The following is an 18,817-nucleotide window of genomic DNA, read 5'->3' as shown; positions in this document are numbered from 1 at the left end:
TGTGCCTCCTACCTCAGCCTCCCAAGTTTCGGGCCTGTGCTACTGCACTGGACTAATCCCTGCCTCCTCCCCTCAACCTCTTTACCTGTTTTCATAGCTTCCAATGTGACCTTATTACTAGGAAGGAGCAAAGGTCAAAGAGTGACGCAGACTGGTTTTTGCAAAAGGCACTTTGGCACCTGCAGGGCGCCATTCATTCCTTCCTTTGCTCAAGAAGCAGTTATCCAATACTTACCTTCTGCTTGGCATGACGCTGGACCCTGAGGATAAAAACAGGTGAAATGAGGGCCCTAGGAGCTTTCTTTCCCTTAGAAAATAAAGAAATGCAAAAACAAAACAAAGAACCCCACCCAAATCTAAGATGGAGGAATCACAGCACACTCTGGTCACCTAGGGGAATTTGTGATCAGCACCAGGGGGATCTTCATTTCTGGACTGGTGATTGAACCCAGGTCCTCGCACACACTAGGCGAGGGCTCTGCCACTGAGCCACACTCCCAGCCCTTGCGTGGCATGCAGAGGGAATATTTCAGTGAGGTTTTGTTGGAGGATGAAGGCCACATAGGCTCTTGCAGGCTGGGAAACAGGAGGCAGGGCGTTCCAGGCCCAGTGTCCCCAGAAGGCTGGCCAGGTGACACGGTGTGCTGGAGAATAGCTAGGAAGGCTGATGACCAAAGGGCATGGGGCACTGGGCCAGGTGGCATTCCGGGGGGAGGAGGGAATGAACGGAGAAGGATTCCTTGCAGGTGTCTGCTGAGGAATTTGTACTTTACCCTGAAGGCCATGGGGCAGCCCAGGAAGCAGGAGAGCTCGGGGAATGGCCTGGACAGAGCTGCTTTTCGGAAAGAGAACCCTGGCAGCCTTATGGAGGTCCAGAGACGAGGACGAGGACACATCTGGATTGGAGGCTCCAGTCTCAGGGCAGAGTGAGGTGATGACCTGGTTCTGTGGTGCGGGGGGGGGGGGCGGCTGGAGAGAGGTTCGGGCGGCAGGACTGACAGGCTCGGGTGAGAAACAGGGATTGGGCTTGCAGCGGAAATCCTTGGAGAACTGTAAGAACTCTGGAGCATGAATTACTTATAAGGCAGTGAAGAGATTAAATTTTAATTAAATGCACATCTTCCTTGGATTAAATGTTTGAAAGTATTTTTTTTTAATGCAGTTTAAAAGCAATTCCACATGGAAGTGCAAAAATGCCTCTTCCTCAAAGGGATCATCGACCAACTCCCTTCCAGCCCCGCCCCACCCAGTGCTGCCTGTTAGGGAGAAATAGACCCTCCCTTGTCCCCCGGGTGGCCTTCCACGTTTGACACTTGCCACTGATGTTTCCATTTTCATTATCCTCATTCTTTACTTCTCAGAGGCCTCCTCCTCTGGCTGTGGACACTGATGAGGGCTGAGGACATTATTTCTCTCTGCATCCAGTGTCACAAGGAACAGCCTGACATGGCCTTCCTGGTGGACTGCTGTTGGCTGCCTCTGTGGCTAGCGAAGGGGAGTGGCTCTGGGAGCAGAAGGCCGTCACCTGCCCTGGACCAGAGACTGTGTCTTTGGGAGAATGTCCCAGTCCAGACCCTTCCTACCTTCTTTGGGTGCTGCTGACACCTACTTATAATTACTGCAAATATCACTCAGGAGCCCAAATGAAAAGTTCTGTGAACCAAATCATATTTCCAATATGTCCAGAGGGCTGTAATTAGCTTGGGACAAAATGTTGGAAGCTCTTGGTAAATTTCTTTGTGTAGATTTCCAGGCTTGAAGTTTTCTGTAAGATGCGAGGATGGCTCCCCTTTCTCGAGGGCTTACCCTGGGCCCCGCGTGGGGCCTCCCCTGCCAGGACAGCTCAGTGGGCTCCCTGGTTTGGCTCCACAGGGCGCCTCCAGAGCCACACAATGACAGGCTCATAGGACATGCTGGGGACTCCATGCGGGTGGCCCTCATCACAGATGAGAGACCTGTACCTCAGGTGAGGCTCCGTTTCTGAATTCACGCATGAATAAGAAAAGCAGTTGATCTAGGTGGCGGTGGTAAGGAAGGCCTCTCTGGGGAGGTGACTCCTCAGATGACACCTAAAGCTGGGAAACAGCCATTAAATGAGGGACAGCCCGGTGCTCCCAGGCAGAGGCAGCAGCCAGTCAACCCCCACATCCTTGTGGTCACAAGGCGCTCTCGGCCCTCCTGTCGGAGCCATTGTGTCCTGATCATCCCTGAGAAAGTTCTGGCTACTTGGCTCGTCCACCTTCCGGCCACCTGCAATGTTTCCTTGGGAACTTCCAGGCCGGCCATTTGTCCTGGTCAATTCTATCTGATGGATGAGACTCACAGATTGCCTCGGTTTGCGCAGTGATGGGACCAGAGGGAAGGACGTTGAGGCAGAAGGTTGACAGAGGTGAGGAGTGGACGGGTGCCATTTTGTCTCACCGAGACGGCCAGGTTCCTGGGCTCCTGGCTGCTCTCCCATCCTTTCCTCGGAGGGAACGAAGAGCACTTCATCTGCCGCTCTTGGTTTGTTGGGGGGGGTGGGTTGGGTTTGTGTTTTGAAATGAAGCCAGCAGTTTGGGTTTTACCCCCTGCACAGTTGCCCCCCACCATACCGTGGCATCACTTGGGGGTGTGGGAGGAGATTTGTCTGAGGGAAGTTCCTAAGGCCAACGTAGACAGCCTAATGGTGGGGTCTGGCAGCTCAGAGGGATGGAGCTCTGAGAGCTGAATAGAAAGAGTTATAATTAGTGTTTCCTTAACTGACACTCTTTTTTGCTCTTCTTGCTTTTTTGGGCAGGGGGGTGGGAGGCGAGGTGTCGGGAGTTGAACTCAGGGCCTTGCACCTGGAGAGGCAAGTGCCCAACCCCTGAGCGACAGCCCCAGCTCTCTGCTTTAGCCTTGGAGCTAATGTCACTCATGTCATCTCATGGCTCCAACCAAATCCTTGCAGGAGGGAGGGAGCACAGCTCAGCTCAGCCCTTTCTTAAATTTGGAAGCGGAAGCAGGAATAAATATTCAAACACAGAACACGCATTAGACAAGTATCTATTTTTGGTGTGTGGAAAACAAGTGTTTTCATGTAGACATTTCTGGAAAGGCTTTGTGTCTCTTTTTTGGGATCAGGTCGAATATAATATCTTTGCTGCCCACCAGAGTATGCAGCTTTTGGGAAATCTAACTCTGACTTCCCCGGATAGAAACTGTTCCAGTATTATCCGAGATAAGGAGGTGGATATGGTCCTATATATAATTTTAAGTCAGGAAGAGTATCAAGGAAAAATATAATTTTATGGACCTTCTTTGGTCATAAAGCTGAATAAAGTGTCTTTGACTATTTTTCTACACATTTGTCTTGGTATGCATGGTAATCAAATTCGTTATGAGAATTCAACTATGTATTTTCATTTAAATTTGTTAAAGAACAAGAAGGTTTTAAAGCGGGGCAGGGTGTAAAGTTGTGGTGGTGCACGCTTGTAATCCCAGCAACTCAGGAGGCTGAGGCAGGAGGATGGCAAGTTGGAGGCCAGCCTCAGCAACTTAGTGAGACCCTGTCTCAAAATAAAAATAAAAAGGACTGTGGGTGTAGCACAGAGATGGAGCACTTGCCTAGCAAGGCCCTGGGTTCCATCTCTAGCCCAGGGTGGGGTAGGGGACACACTTGTGAATTAGGGAGCTAAAGAAAGTAAATGACCCTTAATCACACACCTGGAGCAGAACACCAGCACAAGACATGGCTGGCTGCCTGCTGTGCCCTTTGATTTTCTATGAATAGTTCACGATCCTTACATTAGATGGCTTGTCACTATTCCTGAAATGTGGCAGGAAGGAGAAGATAAAAGACAAACAAAAAGCAGAAATTAAACAAAACTAAAGTTGGCTTCAGCTGCTCTTGGGTTCCAGGGAAGGGCCAGCTCCGCCCGAGGGCACAGTCCTCTGCACTTGGACGCACTTACTGAGGGCCTTGGGGTCCTGCCATGAGGCTCCGAGGACGATGGGAGAGAAATTTCTTGGCTCATTGAGTATCAGGAAGTTTGACGAGAAGAAGGAGGTTTGAGGGGTTCTTGGGAGACTTGGGAGAATTAGAAATGGGAGAAGAGTCCAGGAAGGCCAGACGAGTTGGAGGACCTGGCCGAGGGTCAGACTGGGCTTTCCTGAGGCGAGCGTGCGACTTAGGGGTGGTGATTCCTGACCGGTCAGTTCACTCTCTCCTGGGGAGGATGGCGGAGCCCGAACGTGTGCTTCCTTTCTGGGGACCCACAGAAAGACACACGGCACACGGGCACAGCGTTGGCAGGTGGCATTTGGGGTATGTCATCGTTGTGAGCGGTACTAACACAATCTGTCTGGTTCATTACTATCAGGATAAGGCTGGCCAAGAAAATGAGCTGGTAGGTGTTCCCTGGTCTGTTTTCTGAGCGTGTGAAGATCTGGTCTTATATCTTTAAACACTGGAGAGAATTCACCAATGAAACTGCCAGGGCCTGGGGTTTTGCTTTATGGAAGAATTTCCACTATACATTCCATTTCTTCTAGTACCTCTACTACTCTATGGTCTTTCTGTTTCTTCTTGGGTGAGCTTTAGTAGTTTGTAGCTTTAAGGAATGGGTCCATTTCATTTGACTTGTGTGCACAGAATTGGTTGTAATAATCCCTTACTATTCTTCCATTGCCTGTGCAGTCTGATTACATCGCTTTCCCTTTTAATACCTCATTTCTATCTTCACTCGTTTGTCAGTTCTGGCTACAGGATTATCAGTTTCATTGATCTTTAAAAAGAATCAACTTTTTCCCAGCAGCCGGGGAGGCTGAGGCAGGAGGATCCCAAGTTCAAAGCCAGCCTTAGGAATTGAGTGAGACCCTAAACAACTTCAAGAGACTCTGCCTTTAAATAAAATATTTAAAGGGGCTGGAGCTCAGTGGTTAAGCATCCCTGGATTCAATCCCCGGTATCAAAAGAAAAAAAAGAAAATTACTAGAATATACTAGTAGTTTTAGTGCTACTTCAAAATATTTCTAGTCATTCTCTATAAAGACTATTCTACAGGGTTTTGGGGAGGCAGCTGAGCGGTAGAGTGCTTTCCTGTCGTGCATGAGGCCCTGAGTTTGATCCCCATCACTGTAAAAATAATAAATAATAATATAATAAAATAAAAGAGTGGGCTGGGACTGTAGCTCAGTGGCAGAGCGCTTGCTTAGCATGCTTGAGACACTGGGTTCGATATTCAACACCACATAAAAATAAACAAATAAAATAAAGGCATTCTGTCCATCCACAACTACAAAAAATATTTAAAATAAATAAATAAATAAAAGACTATTCTACAAAGAATTCTTTTAATTGCTGCAGGAATTAAAGCATACATATGTGACTTGAGATAGTTTGCTTTCAACTATCGCTCTACCATTTTAGGTGGAGGGTAGAATCTTCACCATGTGGCTTCCTTACTCTCCCCCTGTTGGGCTCATTAGAGTTTATGGAACAATAATGACACCTAAAGTAAATGTGCTTTGAAGGCCGGGGTTTGGCTCGGTGGTAGAGCATTTGGCCGACAGGCAGGAGGCCCTGGGTTTGATCCCCAGCACTAAAGAAAAAAAACGTGCTTTGAAGTAGACCTGCATGCATCACGCCTCTATCCCTTCCTGAGTCCAAATGAAATGATTGTCAGATTTACAAAGTAAAACCCCCGAAGGATAATGTAAGAGGAAACAACAGCTAATCAAAGGTGTCAAGGAGCTGGGTGTGGTGGCACAGCACGTGTAATCCCAGCACTCAGGAGGCTGAGGCAGGAGGATTGCAAGTTCAAATCCTGCCTCAGCAACTTAGTGAGGCTGTAAGCAACCTAGTGAGACCCTGTCTTGAAATAAAAAATGGAAGGGGTTGGAGATGTGGCTCAGTGGGTTAAGCCTCCTTGGATTTAATCCTGGTACTAAAAAAAGAGAGAAAGAAAGAAAGAAAAGAAAACAAAAGTTATCAGGGGTCAGGGTTTGGGAACACCTGGAGCAGAGGTGGGGGCTGTTGAGGCGTCCCCCCAGGATGGAGGGAATTGAGTGCTGCTCTCTCTCCACAGTGAGGCCTCTGGCCTCCTCCCCTGCTTGGGTCCCAGAACACCAGCAGCCAGGGCTGCATCCAGGGCTGCACCCAGGGCTGAGTAGGAGATCTCACATTCACTTCTGGGCAAACACCAGCCCAGGAGAAAAGGTGGGGGTTTGGGGAGGGGGGGACATAAAAATCAGTAGGTGAACGGTGGCGCACGCCTGTAATCCCAACAGCTCAGGAGGCAGAGGCAGGAAGATCCCAAGTTCAAAGCCAGCCCCAGCCATTTAGGAACTCAGTGAGACCCTGTCTCTACTAGAATACAAAATAGGGTTGGGGATGTGGCTCAGCGGTGGAGAGCCCTTGAGTTTAATCCTCGGTATCCCCCCACCCCCCAAAAAAAAAATCAGTAGGTGAGGTTTTAAAGTTAAAGAAATGTCTCAGGAACTAGAACAAAAAGAGAGGTAAAACATCAAAGAGAAAGAACCAAACCAGCCATTGCAAAAATTGACCAGAAGGAATTTCACAGAGAACAAAGAAAATGGAAGGGGAGGAAAATATCAAAGAAATAACACGGAAAATTTTCCCAAACTGAATCATCGGAAGAGCCCACACAATGGCGGGAGAGTCTGTATTGGGGGGGGTCAGCTGTCTCTGGCAGGCCCAGGTATTTTCAGGGTGTTTTATTCAGAGATTTTCATCATTAAGAAATAGCATTAACCAGGCTGGGGCTGTAGCTCAGTGGCAGGGTGCTGGCCTAGCATGTGTGAGGCCCTGGGTTTGATCCCCAGCACCACGTAAAAATAAATAAATGAAATAAATAGTAGTGTGTCCATCTACAGCTAAAAAATAAATATTTAAAAAAAGAAATAGCATTAACCAAGGAGAAAAAGTAGTTTATTTGTCCCTGTATAAAGTTTTCCCCCTGTAAGACATTCCCCATTACAAACAGCAGTAAGCCCACCCTGACGCACTGCCTCTCAATCTCACGATGCTGCGGAGAACTTTGAACTTGGCCCACTTATTCTAAGCCCCTGGGTTCATACTTTCTATTCCAGGCAAATGCTCTACCATGGAGCCGCACCCCCAGCCCTTCACCTTCTAGTCTAGAAGCAGCAAGATTGTGTTCTCCTTCCCTTCAAAAGACAAAGAGCACCCACTCTAGTTTTAAGGGCGACACCGACGCCGATTCCCTGAGACCTGCCACCAGGCACACTCCACGCACTCAATAAGGACTTGGAAATAATTAAATCAGAAATGGCAAAGTAAACGCTGCCCTCTCCTCCCCCCACCCTCTCTCCCTCTTCCTCCCTCTCTCTCCCTCCCTCACACACACACACACACACACACACACACAGAGCAGTTGATCTCCACGGATTTGGTGTAAATTTGCATTTACATCTACAAGGTCATTTATCTCAATTAAACTCGTCTGTAGGGAATAAATTAATGAGCGAAAGCTGGGTTTCATGGCTTTGCTTATTTACAATATACCCTTTCTAGTGGGATCACAATTATCTAGAAACTCTCATGGTGTCTGCCCTGAATTGGTTAATAGGGTTTGAGACCAGCAATGAGGCCCAATCCCACACTAGTGGGGAAGGAGCTCTACACCTGCCGCTCATCCCCCTGCCCAGCCCTGCTCTGTCTGACCTCTCAGCTGCTCCTGTTCTTTCTGTGTTAAAAAGCACATCAAAAGTGTGTTATCATGCCTTCTAAGGGAAGAACATTCTCAGGATTTTAGGATTCATGTATAAAGGGGCAGGGAAAGAGAGAAGAAATTCATCCCAGAAATTCCCTCGAAAAGCTTAATTTTATATGAACATTTTCCACCTTGAAAAACCAAGCAAAACTTAAGGTCACATCCTGTAGGGAATCTAAATTTTTTTTTCTTTTTTTTTTGGTGGTGCTGGGGAGTGAACCCAGGAACTTGTGCATGCTAGGCAGGCACTCTACCCACTGAGCCATATCCCCAGCCTCTGAATTCTTGAGACTTGGGTTTGTTTTGTTTTGTTTTTTTCCTAACAGAATTTGTGCAACCTTGAAGAAGTCTGTCTAAAGGTCTACAGTTTTCCTTACGGCTGCCTGAAGCTTCACACGCACACAGTCCTGGGACAGGCTAATTTGCTTGGTTAAAAACACTGTTGCCGGGGGGAGTGGCACATGCCTGTAATTCCAGCTACTCAGAGGCAGGAGGATCACCAAGTTCAAGGTCAGCCTGGCAACTTAGCAAGACCCTGTTTCAACATAAAAACAGGGTTGGGGTGTAGCTCGATGGTAGAGTGCTTACCTGGCATGCGGGAGAGCCCAGGTTCAATCCTCAGCCTTGCAAGAAAACAAAGAAGCCAAGACACTGCCGAGGGCTGAAGGTGTGGCTCAGTGGCACAGTCCATGTCTAGCCAGCACCAGGAGCTGGATTAGGTCTCCAGCATCCAGCAAAGAAATATAAAAATGATGCGCAGTCAGTGCTAGCTTTTTGTATGGTAGGAGTGATGTTTCAGTGGTCCACACGTAGAACTGGAAATAACATCCTATTCTTTTTTTTTTTTTTTTTTTGATGCTGGGGTTCAAGCCGTTCTTGCACATGCTAAGCACACTTTCTACCACCGATCTACTCCCTAAGCTCCCTAAGGCGTCTAGATGCTCATCCTGAACTTCAGCTCTCTGTGTGGTCCTTCTGCCGTCGCCAGTTAGGTCACCCCCTGTTCCCTTCCAGCTTTATACTAAAGAAAACAATGACTACATAGCACCAATGCCAGACACCTCTGACTTCCCAAGGGCATCATAAAAGCAAATGAATTCTCATCTGGGCAAAATGAGCTTAGAGCTCTAATAGACTTCCCAACACGTATGGCAATTTCCAGGCATGAAACAGAAAATAATGACTAATAAAACTTGGGCTTCTGATTTTTTTTTTTAGTTAACAGCAAAGATGTTCCACTGTAATTGCTCGAAGTATTTTAAAATTGGTTTGCAAAAGGACTCTTCTGGCATCTAGACTGAATCTAAAAATATATACTCTTGGGACTGGGGATGTAGCTCAGTGATAGAGCACATCTTAGCATGCTCAAGACCCTGGGTTCATACTCCAGCACTCGGTAAATAAATAAAAACCGCCTACGCATGAACAATAAAGCAAAGGGAAAGAGAAGCCTCACTTATCTCTTACATACCCACATCATCACCAAGTCCTTCTCAGGACTCACCTCCCCTGCCGATAACAGGAAACTCCGAGTCCTATGTGTGTTGACACAGAGACTCAGTTTGGAATCTCTGATCCGTCTCTACCCATAAAACACTCCTGATACAAGACGTATGCCAAATGTGTGGGGGTATTTTCCCTACCAACCTACTCTCCACCGCATCAGCTGGTGTCCCACACATAATTCAATTCTGACACCCCCTCGGCTCATCCCCATCTCATCTCCCCGAGGAGCAGGAAAGTCAAAAACATTTCCTCTGCCCTCCTTCGCAGCAGATCACAGGTTAAGGGCTCCATGCCCTAGACCCACGTGGATGTCAGCAGATCAGAACTTCCCAGGAGGGCTGGTGGAGCAGGTGGATGTTCGGGGGGCTCCCACGACCCCCTCTTCCGTTTCTATGATTTGCTAGAATGGCTTCTAGAACCTGGGACAGTACTTGATTTAAATCAATTTGCTCATTACAAAGGATAAGATGCAGAAGCAGAAAGGGCAAGACCTGGGACTAGTCAAGTTCAGGAACTTTCTATAAGTACAGTTCTCAAAACCCAATAATACTTCAGTGTTTGGGAAGAAATTGGATCCGTAAACAATGAAACCAATGTGGACCGTGGATGGGCAGTGCAGCCTTGAACTAGTCACACCCGTGGACATTTCTAATCTGCTTTTCTCCTTCTCTATTAACAACCAGATGGAAAAGGGAGAGGAAGGAGGGAGGACCACTGTGAAGCCAGCTTCAGGGGCTTACGGAGAATTGGCACCTGTGGGCAGAGCGGCCCGCCCTCTGGGCCCAGGTGGCTGAGTGACGGCAGCACATTGCTCCTTGCTGGGGCCTCCCCTTCTTAGCAAGTCCAGATGCTTGTGTCTGCCTCGGAGGCAGCTGGGAGGTCACAGGTAGGGAAAGGTCCCCCTCGGCTCTGTCTGCTTCCCCCACCTGGATTTCAGGTCTCGACTGCAGTGCTTTCGGGGGGAGGGGCTCTTACTGAGACCCCTGAGTGGTGGGGTCCTGCAACACCCAGGGATGGGGTGGAACTTCTCCTCTACCTCCCTTCAGGGCCCTCCAGGGTTTGCACCTCGGGTGGGGTGGGGTCGAGTGGGCCTAGGCTGGTAGGTGTCCTGCCTCTGTCCCCTCACCCCCTCGGCTCATCCCCATCTCATCTCCCCGAGGAGCAGGAAAGTCAAAAACATTTCCTCTGCCCTCCTTCGCATCATGGCTTTGACAACGATTCACAAATCACTGCCCAGCCCCTGCCACACACCAGACTTCCTGGGAGCCACCGGTTAACCCTGTAGACACAAATCTGTGCCGTGCAGACCCTCAGAGCAGGTCAGGTCATAGACCAGAGAATCAACACGTAACTTCAACACTCGTGTGCCAGGAGGCGGGAAGTGCTATTTCAAACCCCCCAAAACCCAGCAGAGTCCGGGAAGCAGAGCTGAGTCTCTTAGATGGAAGATGAGTAAAGTGTGGGTTGTGATTTTGGGGGAGCCAGTCGGGGGAGGAGCCCCGAGGAAAACACATCTGTGCAGGTGTGGAGGGAGGGAGCCGAGGTCAGGAGCAGGGCAGGGTTAGAGTTGGGGACCTGGCGCACACAGGGCTTGAACTTGTACTTGGAGTGACATGGGGCCATCAAAAGGCTCTGAGCAGGAGAATGATGTGATTCGGCATCAATTTTAACAGGGTTGTGCCGGCTGCCGTGCTGAGAAGTGACGGTAGTGGGTGGAGGGCTGGAGCCTGTGGCAGGAGCCCAGGCAGAGATGGTGGGGGCCCTGGAGGTGGGAGCAGTGGTCGATCCTGGATCATATTTGAAGGTAGAGCCAGCACGGGGTGTGACTGACACATGCAGCGTAGGAAGGCGAGGAAGCATCTGAGTCGTCTGCCAAGTTTGCACCGAGGGTCACTGGATTTGGGGGAATGAAAACCAACCTTGCCCACCTGGAGTTCCCACTTGGACGTCGGGAGCCCTTAACTATTTCTGTCACCTGCTGAGATGATTCTCATCCTTCTCAAGATGTTACGGTCGGACACAGGGGAAACAATGACTGAAAAACTCACAGAGGGCCACGTTGCAAGACCCTCGCTGGTGACCCAGATCACTGTCTGGAAGCTGATGGAGGTCCTGTCCCCAAAGCCTTTTAATTGCTGAGCGAAAGACTGAATGCCCGCCTTGTTCAGCACCAAAGCCACTGCGGGGTCCAGCTAGGAATTGGTGAACCAAGCAGAAAATTCCAGGGCACAGGCGGCCGTGGGCTGCAGTGTGGAGCACTGGGCTGTCCCCGTCGGTCAGCCTGCACCAGGCCACAAGCTGCCATGTTTGTACTTCCAGCCCTGGTGTGGCTGAGCTGGGACACCTGGGCCCGGCAGAACGGAAAGAGGGAGAGAGACCCCAGCACAGACTCAGAGGGGGCCCCTGGCTGGTGCAGGCCCACCTCCCCAGGAGGCAGCCTGCTCTCGGAGACCCGCGGCCCTGGCCTACAGGTAAGGAGCAGAGGCGCTCAGGCAAGGTCTTGCTAGGGGTTTACGTTGTCTTTAGATAAAGAAAACACCTTCTCCAGGGTGGACTACGGATGTATTCTTCTAGGTGCGGAATCCAGTACATGTCTGAAGGGTTCTAGATGCAGGTGTTTCTGGTGTCTTCTATGCTTTCAGAAACTCTTGCCGGTTGCTCAGAGCTAACCCACAGAGGCACACCAGGTGTTTACCATGATGACTATCTAGGCAGCCAGGGCTAAGTTCAAAACCAGATCCACCACTGTTACTGAACCAGGCCCACCGTGCTCCGGGGAAATCTCTGAAATGACAGGTTTGGGTTCTTAAAAGAAGCAGGGTGGTCTGAGGCCCAGGGAAAGGAGGCCGTGGTCTGCTCATGGCTCCTGATAGAATGCAGGTTTGGAAAATGGCAGCACTAGTGTGCTCTGAGGGTGGCATGTTGGTCCCCTGTCATCAGAAGGTCATCTATCAGACCCAAGTGCCCAGGTGAAGGGTCAGTGGTTTCAGTGCGTTTGAGATAGACAAAAGGTACCTCCAGTCTCCCGAAAAACAACTGTAACTTTGGTGACCCGTATGTCAAAGGTGTTATCTGTGGCAAGACCAATGGGAATTAAACTGCTTAGCTGCGTGACCTCTAAAATTGGTGATAAAAGCAAATAAAGTTTTTTGTTTTCCTTTAGTTACAACTTCCTGTCCTGAGGCCATGGTCTGCTCTCTACCTCGGTCTCTCTGTAAAATGGGGGTGAGAATAGTCTCGGTCTCTCTGTAAAATGGGGGTGAGAATAGTCTCGAGCTAAAGCATTTCAAGTACCTTGCCCAGGGCCTTGTTGATAGTGAGCACTCAATAAATTACGGTGAATATTCACTTCTGACTGGGCCACGGGTTGGATCTTTAGCCAGAGGTTCAGAATTTATTGAAAATCCTTTTATCTGGCAGCAACTTAGCAAGACCCTCAGTAACTTAGGGAGACCCTGCCTCAAAATAAAAAAAGGTCTGGGGATGGAGTTCAGTGGTAAAGCGCTCCTGGGTTAGATCCCCAGTACAAAACAGAAAAAGAAAAAAGAAAGAAAGAGAAAAATATCCTTTTATCTAGAACATTTTATTCTGACTTGTCTGGGACACAGCAAGTCTTTGAAATTCTTGCTTCTGCAGTTCCTGGCACCCAGGAGATACTCCATGACACTTGTTTAGAGGCATTGGTATTAGGATCCTTGCTCTGCCCTCAGGCTGGCTGTGTGATCTTGGGAAAATACAAAACATCTCCTAAACCTTGGTTCTTGTACCTATTAACACAAGGGATACTAGATCTCACACACACACACACACACACACACACACACCCGCATTGGGTTGTTGTGAAGATGAAAGGTCATACATGCAAAGGTTTTTTAATAAGTGTCCAAGTTAATAATATGAGCAATGTTACTGAATGGAATTATGAAATTGAATTCTTGAATTACTATTGAATTTTGTTTATTGCTATTCTCTTTCTTCTTCTTTTTTTTTTATTTAAAAAATTTTTTGGTGCTGGGGATTGAACCTAGGGGCATTTTTACCCATAAGCTACATTCTCAGCTCTTTTTATTTTCTTGAATTTACAATCCTCCGGCCTCTGCCTCCCTACTTGCTGAGATTACAGGCGTGCACCCACCATGCCGGACTTTATTGCTTCTGTTGTTGATAAAATGGTGACGCCTGCCATGGGGGTTGGATATGAGGTTTTTAAATGATTCCAGGGTTGCCGCACGGGATTGCATGAATTTTTCACAAGTGCGTTATCTACCTCTATTTGATTGATTGATTCCCTCACTCCATAAATATGCATTGGAATGTTTGCTCATACCTAGCCCTGGCTGTGGTCCAGACCTGGGGGGATCTGACCCTGAACAGGTCAACACTGGTTTGCCCCCCTGGGAGCTTGCATTCCTGGTGGGGGCGACAGACCGAAAGCATGATAACTTCAGCGATAAGAAGGGGCTGTGAGGAGATTATGACACAAAAAGAAGGTGGGAGTGGTCCGGGAAGGCCTCTCTGAGGAAGTGACATTTTTAAGCACAGAGTAGACAGAAGCCAGCTTTGAGAAGAAGGAACCACTGAGCTCGGGCTGTGTGTTATGGGAAGTGGGTGGCCCAGAGAAGAAACAATCCCAGCAAAGACACTTAAATGGGAGAGAACTGGTTTGGTGACACCCCAAGAGCACCGAAAGGCTGGGACTGAAAGTACATTCTAGAGGCCTGTGGACAGACTACCTCTGCAGACCCAATAGCGGACCTCATGGAGCATGGTAAGGGGCTCAGACTTTACCCTAACATAACGCGGAGCTGCAGGAGGGTTGTAGCTCCTCCCTGGGTCTGATGTGGGTGCTCTCCCACCTCCTTTGGGTCCCAAACGCCCCTTCCAGCAAGGCCTTCCCTGGCCACCCTCCCTGAAATCACAACTCCCTGTTTAAATAGCAGAGAGGAATTCAGGCACCCGCCACTTCACGTCCCCCTTCCCCGAGTATTTTAGCCTGCAGCTCTTACAGTGTACCCCCAACCACACTCTGCATTTCACCCTTTAATTTTGTCCACCGTCCTTGCCTCAAAGAGAGCACAAGGTCATGCTCCCGCTAGGGCGGTGCTAGCCAGAGGAGGTGCACAAATATTTGTTGAAGGAGAAATGGAAGACAGTGACATGGTTTAAGTTGTCTCCTCTGACCAGGTGGCAGAAAGGCCTGAGGGGCCCAAGCGAGAGCCTGCTAGAAGGTGAGGGTGACATCTGTCTTGTTCATGGGGCCCACTGGACCTGCTAACAGCTGGGGTGTGGCCTGGAGGAGGAATGAGAATTCTCCTAGGTTTTTGATCTGAGCAGCTGAGGCCATTTCCTGCACCAGGGACAGGGACGGGGATGCCTGGAGAGGAGAAGGTGGGGGAAGGGACCTCCAATCCAAGGAGGTCATCCTAACATAACCGGGAGCTGCAGGAGGGGTGTAGCTCCTCCCTGGGTCTGATGTGGGTGCTCTCCACATCAGAGTCGTCAGTGGAAAAAGATGGCGAAGGAAAAAAATGCTTAAAATAGTGGAGAAACCATAAACTGGCTTTTAGGAGTTGCCCAAGAATGATGAAATATTAGATATTGGGGGGAAAATAATCTAAAACCTAGATCTGAGCAAGTCTGAGTAAATAAGCTTGACAGTTATGACATTCCAGTACAATCACTGGATAATGATGTCAGTCAAAACGTCTGTATTCTCGAGTCACAGAAAGTGTTGTAAGATAAATTTCAATAAAATCTAAAATAAAGGGAATCATAATGGGTGGGGTCTCCAAATGTATTTGGAGGGGGCACTTTAGTGACAGAGACATTTACAAATGGTCTTTGATTTTTTTTTTTACTTGGGTTGGGGGGCTGCTGGGGAGTTAATCCAGGGTACCACAGATGCTAAGCGTGTCATCTACCATCATCTTTAGTATCTGGGGGGAGTAATACCACCACCCAAATAAGGGTTCCCTCCCAGAATGTTATTCTCAGTTTGTAGGAAGAGGTCCAGGAGGCCAGGAGGCAAGGAGGCCTTCCCCCCATATCCTAAGGGTCATTTTGTTCAAATCCTCCTTCCACCCAGAATCTCATGCACCTGATCCTGGTGGCGCCTTTTTGGGGTCTGATTTACACAACACACAGATGCTCCAGATTTTTATACAATGAGATTTGCAGTGACTCTTAGAGGCAGGAGGGGTCCAGGAAACAAAGGTGACACAGTCAGGCCTGTGACGAAACGGAGACAGCGAAGCTCTGGTAAGGTGGAACTCCAGTGGGCTTCTGGGGAGCGTTTTGCCTTTTCAAAAATGCAAGCTGCGATTCCATCCCGTTCTTTGGGCATGGGGAAATCACAAAGGCAATATTTTCCACCTACCGATTTTCTTGTCCCGGCAAAAATAATTTGCTGACGACTCCTATCTGCCAGCGCAGAGCCGTGGTTTCTGGACACCGGCTTGTCCACGTGTGTTCGGTGACAGGCCCGCATGAAACAGACGAGAACAGGCAGGGCTGCAGCCAGGTGGCCGTGTCAGGAGCTCCCAGGGTCATGTTTAGTATTCTGCATGCATCGTTGTCACAAGCCACGTGGCTGCAGGGACTGAGCCAGGGCTGCCTCTCATTGCTGTGCGGCTCAGGAATTCTGCATCTCAGAGGCTGCGTGGGGGAGGTCAGTGGCTGAAGCCACAGTCAGTCACTCCTGCAGGTAAATCCAAGGGTCACTCTGTCCTCCATCGCTGAGGCTGGCACAGCCACTCCTGGCCTGTCTTCCTGTTCTTTGTCTTTTTTGAAGACAGCTTTGCTGGCATATGGTTTGGTGCAGAAAATGACTGCGCTTTGAGAAGATAAAAGGGGGTCCTGCATTCTTGATGGATTGAAACTGGGCTGTGCTGCCTCCTCTCTCCTCTGCCCCTCCACGTCACCTGGCTCAGCAAGCCAGTGGGGAACAGCCCACCTGGTGTCACTGCTCTGGGGTCTGCCACCGTCACTCTGCATCCTGATCCTTAGCCTCCTGGCCATGCCCTGAGCAAGTTCAGAAATATCATTTCTTTACATGGTGATGTGGTTCTTGTGGCCACGGGTCGTGAGACAGAGGGTTCTCCATGCGCAAGACCCGGATTCCCAGGGCCTGGTCTGGGAGCAGTACCAGCCCCCAGTGATGAACCCTGATGGGGAAAGCCGGGTACCCGCATACTTGCACAACCCTGGGGACACATGTCTGCACCTACCTCCCCAGAACAAACACTACAAAAAGGAAAATGTCAATTAAGCGGTTGCTATGGCAACCCGATCTCATGTTTGCGGCTATGTTTTCAAAGTTGTGTTGTTTTTTTCTATTGGGTTGATTGAGTTCCTCAGTTGGTTTTCACCCCAGTTCTGTTGCCCTTTGAACACACACACACACACACACACGAGATACATGTTGGTTGGTTTCTAAGACTAATAGAATCAATGATGCATCTTTAAAGGGCGGGGATGAAAGCCAGAAGAATTATTTGGGGTCAAGAATATACATTTTTATTTTCTTTATGTATATTTTTAGGGTGCCTCAATGAGATAAAGGGACGGTTCAACCTGAGCCCCAAACACCTCTGCCATTATTTCCTTCCTTGATATTCGATGAGCTGGGCGTCTTCTTGAAACAGACTTTTTTTTTTTCCTCTATCTTTTTTTGGCACAAGGGATTGGATTGGATCCAGGGGCACTTAACCACAGAGCCACATCCCTAGCCCTTTTTTATACTTTTATTTAGAGACAGGGTCTTTCTAAGTTGCTTAGAGCCTCTCTAAATTGCTGAGGCTGGCTTTGAACTCCCAATCCTCCTGCTTCAGCCTCCCAAGCTGCTGGGATTACAAGAGTGTGCCACTGTGCCTGGCCGAGGGTTTCTCTTTATCAAGAGAAGAATCCTGCTGTTAGCTCTACCATGGGCTCTGACGAAGATCAGCCAGAAAACGGCACCAGCCTTTGAGTTGCCCCCCAAGAGAGTGATCTGCACGTCAGGTTCAGGACAGTGGCTGTTCCCCAGGGAGTCAGCACATCCTGAGTCAGGAGCAAGGGCCTGGAGACCTGGAGTTTTGTTAGGCCCCAAACTCTGGAAAACCACTCAGCTCTTCAGGTTCTAGAAACAAGGCTAATGAGTAGAGTTTCCCCGCAGGTTGTTATGGAGATTGGATGAACCACCATAGACGGTGCTGGCGCGTGTGTTTTCACTTTCCATACTCGTGTCTATGCTGCTTTTTGAAACGCTTTCCAGCTTTGAATTTCAGAGCAGGCTGGGAGACTATAAATACACATTCATTTTTTTTCTCCTTGTTGATAAATGGGCTGATTTGATTTTGGTGTTTTTTATTTACTTCTTTGTCATGCTGGGAGTCGAACCCAGGCACCCCAACCCTAAACTGTCTTAAATAAAAAGTGGGGTGGGGGCATAGCTTAGATGGTAGTGTGTATACATATATACTTAGCATTCTCAGGTCCTGGGTTCAATCCCCAGCACTAGAAAACAAACAACAACAACAAAAAAAACTGCTTTTTTTTTTTTAATGACATCACCTATCACAACTCCTAAAATATCCTTGAAACCCCTTCGGGGAAGAAGCAGCATCTCTTATGACTATCCCTAGAACAAAGAAGAAATCCTTCTCATTCTTACTCACTGGGCGGAGGGGCCTCTGGGGAGTCAGCCAACCTTGGCAAAGAGGAAAGTGCTTGAAGTTTTTTATTGCTTTTTTTTTTTCCTCCTGAATTTTACAATCACATCCAGGTATCTCCCATGGTTTCCCAGATCCGCCCCTGTGGGGAAGGACTTGGGTGGCAGTCACAGCAGAGGCGGGAGCCTTGCTCATCCGTCACGGCTTCTGCAGAATCTGAGCGCGGTGGTGAGACCAGCAGGGCACACCCGTTCTGAATGGAACCCAAAGGTATTTTTATCTGAGACAGTTCTGAATTTTATCACTTGAAAAAAAAAGGATCAAAGTGCATATTCTACTGAATAATGAATGAACTCTAGAATGTATATAACCTTTGCAATAATTTTTTTCTTAATGTTTAAAAAAAAAAAGCCAGGGAGCACAGCCTGCTTAGGGACAAACTCGTGGTCCCTAACCCTAGAACAGTTAAGATCAAGGGTGGCTCCTCAAGGAAGCAGCACAGGATGTTTCCACAGATGGTGACCTTTAGCAATTTTTTTTTTGGATGAAACAGGTTGATAACGTGTTCCAAAACTATAGTATGTGTATTACTTTAAAAATAAAATGGTATATGCCAGGCGCAATGGCAGATGCCTGTAACCCCAGAGACTCAGGAAGCTGAGGCAGGAGGATTCAAGTTCAAAGCCAGCCTCAGCAACTTAGTGAGACCCTAAGCAACTTAGCGAGGCCCTGCCTCAAAGTAATAAAAAGGGCTGGGGATGTGGCTCTGTGGTTAAGCACCCCTGGGTTCAATCTCTGATACCAAAAAAAGAAGAAAAAAGTGAATGCATTTCTAATATGGAATAGCGTTAGTGGATACCTTTGGGTTCCATTCAGAACGGGTGTGCCCTGCTGACACACCCGCACACCGATTCTGCAGAAGCCATGACTGACACAGTAGATATA

At 48.5% G+C, this 18,817-nt stretch overlaps 1 protein-coding gene across 2 annotated transcripts in view; it reads left to right on the top strand.

Moving 5' to 3' along the window:
• Positions 1 to 787: 787 nt before the first annotated feature.
• Positions 788 to 18,817, top strand: part of Kifc3 (kinesin family member C3) — a 74,512-nt gene continuing 56,482 nt past the window's right edge. The window contains exon 1 of one of the 2 annotated variants that reach the window (XM_046435199.2): positions 788 to 931. In XM_046435199.2, the coding sequence (XP_046291155.1) occupies positions 818 to 931 (114 nt within the window). In that variant the 5' untranslated portion in view covers positions 788 to 817. Of the gene's footprint in view, positions 932 to 13,725; positions 13,993 to 18,817 lie in introns of those variants that run through there. The other variant, XM_046435200.2, reaches the window with a different exon arrangement.

Source organism: Marmota monax, unplaced genomic scaffold, assembly GCF_021218885.2.
Source record: "Marmota monax isolate L192 unplaced genomic scaffold, Marmota_monax_Labrador192_F-V1.1 WCK01_AAM20220418_F8-fsc00024, whole genome shotgun sequence".
NCBI lineage: Eukaryota > Metazoa > Chordata > Mammalia > Rodentia > Sciuridae > Marmota > Marmota monax.
Note: the sequence above shows the minus strand (reverse complement) of the source record. Positions and strands in the feature narration are given on the sequence as shown.